We start from the raw sequence: 8,992 nt of genomic DNA, 5'->3' as shown, positions 1-8,992 counted from the left end.
ATCATGATACTTAAATATTTTAAATTTTCTTAATATTTAATTAAATAGGAAAATTATATTTTTGTTGAAAATTAATTTCTTAATTAATTTTGGACCAACATAAAATTAGAATAATTTTTTAGGATTTATTTATTTTATTTTAGAGCATTTTCAAAAATTATATTTATTTTAAATACATTAATTTTCGAAATGCAATATATATTTATAGAAAATTAAATTTGAGTTGTAAATTAATTTAAATTAATTTTGATACAACTTAAATTGAATAATTTTCTAAATATTTATTGAAAATTATTACTAAGATGGAAAATAATTCATTTTATTTTCATATCCATCTAAGTATAATTTGCTTTATTATTAGGATATTCGATCTCTATTGTTGGTGCTACATAGTTATTGTTTTAGTGAGTAATCCTCCCTAATGGAGGAACGTTCATTAGCAATTTAACGTCGTAGAATCTGGAAAGATAAGTATGATTAGTAAGTGTTTTATTTTTAGTATGGATCACCCTAATGGTGGCGACTATTAGTAAGACTTACAAAAGTATGAAACAATGGTGGAAGCTCATAAGATAGAATGGCCTTGACTCTCGCCTAAACGGGACAACGTTGGATTCTCATCTTGATCGAATAAAAGGTTGCTAGAATGTTTATCATTTTGCATGAGCTAACAACTCTATTCAATGGATATGGTATCTTTGACTCTCGCCTAAACGGGACACTGATATCAGTTTGTTGAAGACCTTGGAAATTATTTAGGATTGTATGTTTTAGTATTTTCGCTTATCATTCCTATTTGCTAAATGTTTAATAATTTCTGAATTGTGTGTGAATTTATATTGAACCATGTTATTTTCTGTTATTAATTGTAGTTTAAATTTCGAATCTTCATTCTTGGTCTAACTTGGCTTGTTGTTTTAATGGGACAAATCCCTAATGGATTGTCATCCATTAGACAAACATAATAGCGTTAGATCTCGATAGATAAATATTTGTAAATGCAACATCTAGCTGTTCATCAATAGATGACACCTTAGACTAGTATTTACAATATGAAACAATGAAGAAATTTACAAATAAGAATAACTTTGACTCTCGCCTACCGAGACATCGTTGGATTCTTATTTTAAATCAAAATTATCCTTTACTTATTCCTCTTAGCTTAGTCATTTTGAATTTGCTTACATAGTATATCATTGGATGAATGGTTTATAAATCATCTGCTTATAATGTCATTCTATTTTCTCTTAAAAAATTGAATGACGCACATGATTATATTCCCGACATTCTATCCCGAAATGATATAAATCCTCGATCTTAAAATCTCCTACTTATATATGCTTACTTTAGGCAAATCATACTTAGAGTTAGATTAGTAGTGGTGGTCCAAGAAAGAATACTCATATACATTTGGTATAAATTTATGTCTTTGACTTTAAATTTTAGATTCCAAATAGAAATTTTTTTATTTCTATTTCCAGAATACAATACAGTTAAAATTTCACAAGTCATTAATATCCATTTTCTATCAATGGATTCAAACTGTATGTTAACATGGAATTTGAGTTTAATATTCTGTGACCAAATCCACTTGGACTATTCTAAGAACTCTTTGATGTAACTAACCTAAATCATCAAAAGACCACAACCACTTCTTATATAAATCTATGGCATTTGTATCTTGTTCATAGTGGTTTTGACAAGATCCTTCTTTGTAAAGAGTCAATATGCCTTTATCCACTGAAAGTATAATCATCTCATTCGAAGATGGATGTACATTCAGGGGTGGATATGAGTTTTCGTTATATTCTTAAGACGATCACTCTAGATTTTACCTTATGGAAAAGAAATTTGAAATGTTTGAAAAATTTCATGAATTTCTAGCAATGGTGGAAAACCATTAAGGTAAGTGGTTAAAGATCTTGCGAACTGATAGGGGTGGAGAAATATTTGGTAGATATGCAGTTCAAAGATCATTAAGTTGATTTTTTGAATTATATCCAAACTTATCTCCCTGAAAATTCGATTTGCATATTGATGATTAGTTACTAGTCGTTCCCTAAGTCCTTCTAAGGAAATACCCTAGTGATAGGACAATTTCAGAATGATGAAATGGTTATACTTAGTATAAACCATTACTAGATTCATGGATGACCTAATCGTGATCTTAAGAAAAACTAGAACTGTTAATCAAGGTTTGCATGTTTGTTAGCTATTCTAAGTGATTAGGGGTGGACCATCCCATAGTCATTAGATAAGAAAGTGTTTGTTTTTAAAAATACTACTTTTCTAAGAAAATGACTAAGTCTGAAAACAAAGTAGCAAAGTAGAGGAGATATTTTTTTCTTCTTGATTCCAAAAGTGTTCTATCATCTTATTCTTATAAGATGGTCTCACTGCCTCTGTTGTTTTTGACACAACCGAAGAGGTTAATACCATTTAGTGTTCTTAGACAAAAGTCACGGTACCTTGTCGTAGTGGGAGGGTTTCAAGGAACTCACCCTGTTATGACTTGGAAGACACCGGTGATTAAAATCCATTGTTAGTTTAAACAAGTAATGGATTGTCAGAATAAGGAACTAAGAAGTAAAGCCAAGAGAACTATGGTTAAAACCATTCATATGGAACAACCAAAAGTTTTCTATTACAAGGACAAGAAAGGAAATTTTCGTTAGTAAGTCTATTCAATGGACTTAACAAAACTTCCTGTTCCTAGTATTAAAGGTTTGAGTTTATTTAAACCTATGGCTTGTGGTATACTTGGTTAATTAATTACTCTAGGGCTAGCAACTTACTTTAGTAAGATGCTGGAGCATTTTTCTAATGGCAATCTATACAAGCTTCTCGACTTCTAGATATAGATTTCATTTATCTAAGGAAAAGTTTCTACTATTCCATAAAAGATAAGGCCAATGAAAGAATTCCTTAGGATCAACAGTGAGAGGTCTCAATATGCTTTCCTATGCATTAGACCAGACACCTGCTGTTGAGTGGGAGTAATGAGTAGGTATCAGATTAATCCAGGAGAGGAACTTTGGAAGACAATCAAGTGAATTTTAAGATCAAGAAGAGGAACTATATGTTAGTCGATAAGGGTATATTTAATACTCTTAGACTACACCAAATCAGATTTCTAGACTTGCCTTAGTGCTAGAAAGTCTGCTGATGAGATGGTGATTACTCTGGGGGTGGAGTAGTGATTTTGGAGAAGTGTAAAAACCTATCTGAAGTCTCTAAGTCTACCAGAGAGACTGAATGTTAAAGTTGCAGGAAAGATACTTATTCAGTCTAAGGAGAGTTCTATACATTTTTGGCATTTGTTCCAATATTTATTAACTACTAGTGTTACTTCCTGACTAACGCAAAAGTAGTTGCCAAAAAGTAAAGAATCCAGTATCCCTAAAGGAGTAGACATATAGAGAGGAATTTCACAATATCTAGAATTTTGTGATTAAGGAAATGTAATGGTAGAGGAAAGGTTGTGTTCAATACAACCTGTCAGATCCAATTGCGGAGAGAATACTACAAACTACACTTGATTTGTATATCAAGATGTTGAGATTATTTGAAATGCACTTTTTTGTTTTATATTAGTGCAAGTGGGAGTTTGTTGGGTTTTGTGCCCTAAATAAAACTCATTTCAATATAATTAGATTTACTAATTAATAAAGATCAGAAATCATTTTATGTTGCATGGTTCACATGATTTATTTCATGATTGTTTAATGTATAAATTCTATTAAGTCTAGAACATATGTATTTGTTCGTGATTATAGTGTTGTCAGCACAGTGGAATATAATCATGTTTATATGTTCGAAAGTGTAATTCCCTGATTTGTCAGTTCACTGGATTTAGACTGGCATGATATTCAGTTATAGGTATACTTACACCTTGGATAAGTGTTATGTCCTTTCCAGGGCATTGGCAAATTTTACCAGTATCGAATGTATGGAGTATACATTGGAAGGGACCGATATTGAACTTTGATTAGATATGATAAATTTACCGTAATATCTATTCAATTCAATATCACCTAGTTGATCGCAGATCAAATGATCTTAATCCTGATATGATTAGGTTCGATCTCAAGAGTGTTATTCATGTTCTTTGATTTGTTAGTTAAGCCTACTTTTTGGTCAGGGTGATACGTACATTTCGGGAACATGTTAGTGCAATTGAGTGAGAGCGCTAATCATAGATATGGAATCTATAACTTCTATAGGTATTTAGAAATGAAACGATGATTTCCTTTGAGCTTGCTAAATAAAGATAAATGGTAGAGCGCTCATTTTAGTGACTATATTAGTTCACTATAATATCATTTATAGGTGGCCAAGTGTTTTAAGGATAAAATACATTGAAATGGTGTAACGGTAATTTTATCCCTATGCAATGTAGATCATCTATAGAGGATCATTGATTATTGGGATTATAATAATGGATAATTGATAGCGTATCTATATCGGGGAACATATAGAGCGTTCTATATGACTGAGAGTGCAATTCCAAGTTCTATGCGTGGATGCAACAAGGAATTAATAAGATAGTGGATTTACTTGGTAAATTCTAGATCAACTTATTGGAAGCTCGGTTATATAGGCCCATGGTCCCCATACTAGTTGAGACCATACTGCTTGTAAGACTCAGTTAATTGATTTTAGTTAATCAATTATAATTCTAAAATTAGACTATGTCTATTTTATGAATTTTCACTAAGCAAGGGCTTACATGTGAAGAAAAGAGATCCTAGGTCTTATTTGTTAATTAAGAGACTTTATTAAGTCTAATTAATAAATATATTAAATGACAATATTATTTAATAATTAATTTTTAGTTATTAAATAATTGGAATTGGCATTTAAGTGGTTAAATTAGAAAATTGGCGTTTTTGAGAAAATAAGATGGGAAAATGACAAAATGGCAAAATTGCAAAGTGGGCCCATTATCCAACCCATGGTCGGCCACTATGCATGAATTTTACCATTTATTTTTTTACTATTTTAATGCTAATTAAATCTAACCTTAACCTAGGTGGTTACCTATAAATAGATAGCGATGACTCACACTTAAAGTGGATGAAATTTCTTGTCCTCAGAAAAAATTGAGCCTCCTATTCTATAGTCATAGCCGAACCGTCTACCCTCTCTTTTCTTCTTCAAATTTTCATACCTTGAGTGATAGAGTGAGTGCACACACACATCAAGTGGTATCTCAATCATAGTGTGTAAGACTGTGAAGAATCCAATCAACAAGAAGGAGAATCGGGCTCAAGAAGGAGAGAAAGAGATCCAGGTTCAGATCTTGATAATGCTCTGCTACAGAAAGGAATCAAGGGCTAGAGATCTGAACGGAAGGAGTCATTATATTCCGCTGCAATCAATGTAAGGTTTCTTAAACCCTTATGTGTTTATTTCATTATTTTAGAAATTCATATTAGGATGTTAATGAAACATACTTGTTAGTAAATCTAGATCCTGGTAAAATATTTCCAACACTTATCTGCTGCCATATTCTTCCATGCCGCTTCAACCTCGGTTGTATTAAAAATTCTTGAAAGGATGTCATTATCTTCATCAGTAACAAGAGTGGGAATGCATTGAAGTGTGGTGGAAAGGGCTGCTTCATCAATGCCTGTGGCCATAAACATTACAGCAAAATAGTTGTGCACAACTTCAGCAATATCAGCCTTCGAATGAACTTTTAGCCCTCTGCTGTCAAAAAGAAATTTAATTCTGTTGTTGGATTTGTTCGAGCAAGTCTTCAAGAATTGCTTCAACTTTCAGCAATTCAATTAAATCACTGCTGGTCTGGGCAGTAATATTGTTAAGATTGGTCACTTTGTCTTGGCAAGCATTGATCTTCTTTTTCATTTTTCCATATTTTCGAATATGCCATGATTGTAAAGATTCAACACATGAGTTAATGCTACAAAAGACAGCACTAATAGGATCAACAGAAGTCGAAATATTCTAGTTGGATCGAATAATATCTTGGCTTTTAGGATCGGATAGCCACAGCTTTTCGAAAGGGAACCTGCTTCTTTGTTTTGCCTCAGTGACTGTTGTTGATTATATGTTGAAGATAGCCATAATAGCACGATGATCCGATGGTAATAGTCCAAATGATGCACAGTTGGAGTAGTGAAATTATTCTCCCAGTGGTTGTTAACAAAACACCTGTCTAAGCGCTCCTTAATTGTATTTAAAGTTGAACGGTTCTTAATCCAAGTGAAAGGGTCTCCTTCATTAGGGACAACATGGAAACAACATTGATCAACAATACTTCAAAAAGCAGTCATTTGTGTTTTATTTCGGAGATTACCGCCCGACTTGTTGGAGTTAGAGAGGATTTCATTGAATTCTCCAATAGCAAGCCATGGAGAAAGAGGAGCGACATCCGCTAAGCGCTTAAGCAAAGTCAAAGAGCTTGATCGATTATAAATATTCGGAGAACCATAGAACCCTATAAAATGAAAGCTTGGTTCATCTTCATTCTTTAAGTAGCAATCAAAGAAACTGGAGCCATAATTGAGCAAGGTAACATCCACATCATTTTTCCAAAGTTGCATTAGTCCACCACTTAGACCAACACGGGGAGCTTCAATTCCATTACAGTAGTTTAAAGATTAACGAACACGTGTTAATGAATTAACACAGTTTTGCTTCCATGAGAAACAAAACATGGGGCAATTGCTATTGAATAAGCAACCATAAGTGTCGAAACGCACTCGGACTCCCCAAGCCCCGTGCATTCCAGCTAAGGATTTTCATGATGAATTGCGGGGTTGCATACCAACCACCACACTTGAGTCATTGGAGATGGTAGAATCTTGGACATCAGAAACTAACACCTCAGAACCGTCTTCTCTTGACAAAGTCGAAGGGGTTGTAGCTCGACACCTTTTTAAGAATTTTCTCATTGAAACTGATTCATTAGGCCTTTTTGTATGTGTATGTGGGGATTGGTTTTCCTTGTCAGCATTAACAATAGATAAAGTGTAAGTGTATTGGGTCAAATGTGGCTTGCTGACATAGGTAGAAGGGGAAGGAGACATTGTGTGATTGGGAATGGTAAGAGGAGGGTAAGTAGCAAAGATGTTGGTGTTGGGTTTTATGCCCTAAATAAAACTCATTTCAATATAATCAGATTTACTTATTAATATAGATCAGAAATAATATTTAATGTTGCATGGTTCACATGATTTATTTCATGATTATATGTACATAATGTATGAATTCATCTGAAACCCTTTTCACATACTTGATCCTGTTTATTGTGCTGTCAACACATTAGAAAGTAAACATGACTATGTGAATAAAGTTTCCTAGATTTATCAGACACAGGGTTTTACTGATATGATAATGTACAATAAGAGTTTACTTGCATTTGGAGAAATGCTATGTTCTTTCCAGAGCATTGGTTAAAGTAAAGCTCAGGTTGGATGCATGGAGTATGCATCGGAAGAAACCGATATTGAACTTTGACTTAGATTTATTAAACTTACCGTAATATCTATTCAAGTCAATATCGCCTAGTTGATCCTAGATCAAATGATCTTAATCCTGTTATGATTAGGCTCGATCTCGAGAGGCTATTCGTGTTCTTTGATTTGTTAGTTAAGCCTACTTTTGGGTCAGGGTGATACGTACATTTTGGGAACACGGTAGTGCAATTGAGTGGGAGCGCTAACATAAACATGGAATCTATAGCTTCTATCTGGTGAATAGTAAGTAAAGGATGATCTCCTTCGAGCTTGACCAAACGAAAATAAATGGTGGAGATCTCATTTCACATAAGCTGAAATATCATTTATACGGGGTTAAGTGTTTTAAGGATAAAATACATTGTAGGGTGTAACGGTAATCTAATCCCTTTACAATGTAGATCATTCATATAGAGGATCATTGATCAAATTAGGATTATAACAATGGATAACTAATGATGTGTCTATATGGTGGAACATATAGAGCATTCTATATACTGAGAGTGCAATTCTAAGTTCTATGCGTGGATTCAACGAAGAATTAATAAGTCAGTGAATTTAGTGATAAATTCTTGATCTACTTATTGGAAGCTCGGTTATATAGACCCATGGTCCCCGCACTAGTTGAGATGATATTACTTGTAAGACTCATATAATTGGTTTTGATTAATCAATTATAATTCTCAAATTAGACTATGTCTATTTGTGAATTTTTCACTAAGTAAGGGCGAAATTGTAAAGAAAGAGTTTTAGGGGCATATTTGTTAATTATGATATTTTGTATAGTTCAACTAATAAATATGATAAATGACAATATTATTTAATAATTATTTATATTTATTAAATAGTTATAATTGGCATTTAAATGGTTGAATTTGAAAATTGGCGTTTTTGAGAAAATCAGATGCAGAAAAGATAAAACTGCAAAATTGCAAAAAGTGAGGCCCAAATCCACTATGCATGGCCGGCCACTTTTGTAGGGAATTTAAACTGATATTTTCATTATTTTAATGCCAAATAATTCAAACCTAACCCTAGTGGAATGTTATAAATAGATAGTGAAGGCTTCAGGAAAATTACACTTTTTCCTTCTGACTTTTCATTCAGAAAAAACTGAGCCTCTCTCTCTCCCTATCTTTAGCCGCCACCTTGCTCTCTTCCTTCCCTCTTCAATTTCGAAATTCTTAGTGTGAGAGTAGTGCCCACACACAGCAAGTGATACCTCAGTCATAGTGAGGAAGATCGTGAAGAAAGACTTTCAGTAAGAAGGAGATTCAGCACTAAAGAATCAGAGAAAGAGATCCAGGTTCAGATATTGATAATGCTCTGCTACAGAAAGGAATCAAGGGCTAAATATCTGAACGGAAGGAGTCATTGTATTTCGCTGCACCCAATGTAAGGTTTACTAAACTTTATATGTGTTTATTTCATCGTTTTACAAAGTTCATATTTAGGGTGTTAATCAACATACTTGTGAGTAGATCTAAGATCCTGGTAAAATAGTTTCC

The 8,992-nt window shown here is 33.2% G+C and overlaps 1 protein-coding gene across 1 annotated transcript; it reads right to left on the bottom strand.

Annotated features, from left to right (window-relative positions):
• Positions 1 to 5,727: 5,727 nt before the first annotated feature.
• LOC133036946 (uncharacterized) lies at positions 5,728 to 7,055 on the bottom strand. Its single transcript, XM_061113725.1, has 4 exons — positions 6,794 to 7,055; positions 6,323 to 6,598; positions 6,052 to 6,241; positions 5,728 to 5,926 (listed from the first exon to the last, which is right to left on the bottom strand). Exons 1-4 carry the CDS (start codon positions 7,053 to 7,055, stop codon positions 5,728 to 5,730), a joined length of 927 nt encoding a protein of 308 aa, XP_060969708.1.
• Between the last annotated feature and the right edge of the window lie 1,937 nt (positions 7,056 to 8,992).

The sequence above is a fragment of the Cannabis sativa genome, chromosome 4 (assembly GCF_029168945.1).
Source record: "Cannabis sativa cultivar Pink pepper isolate KNU-18-1 chromosome 4, ASM2916894v1, whole genome shotgun sequence".
In the NCBI taxonomy this organism is placed as follows: Eukaryota; Viridiplantae; Streptophyta; class Magnoliopsida; order Rosales; family Cannabaceae; genus Cannabis; species Cannabis sativa.
Note: the sequence above shows the minus strand (reverse complement) of the source record. Positions and strands in the feature narration are given on the sequence as shown.

Coding starts and splice junctions, on each gene's coding strand:
- LOC133036946 (XM_061113725.1), bottom strand. CDS start 7,055: ATGTCTCCTTCCCCTTCTACCTATGTCAGCAAGCCACATTTGACCCAA. Junction 6,599..6,793: donor TGACTCAAGTGTGGTGGTTG/GTATGCAACCCC, acceptor ATGGAATTGAAG/CTCCCCGTGTTGGTCTAAGT. Junction 5,927..6,051: donor AATCAACAACAGTCACTGAG/GCAAAACAAAGA, acceptor TGTCTTTTGTAG/CATTAACTCATGTGTTGAAT.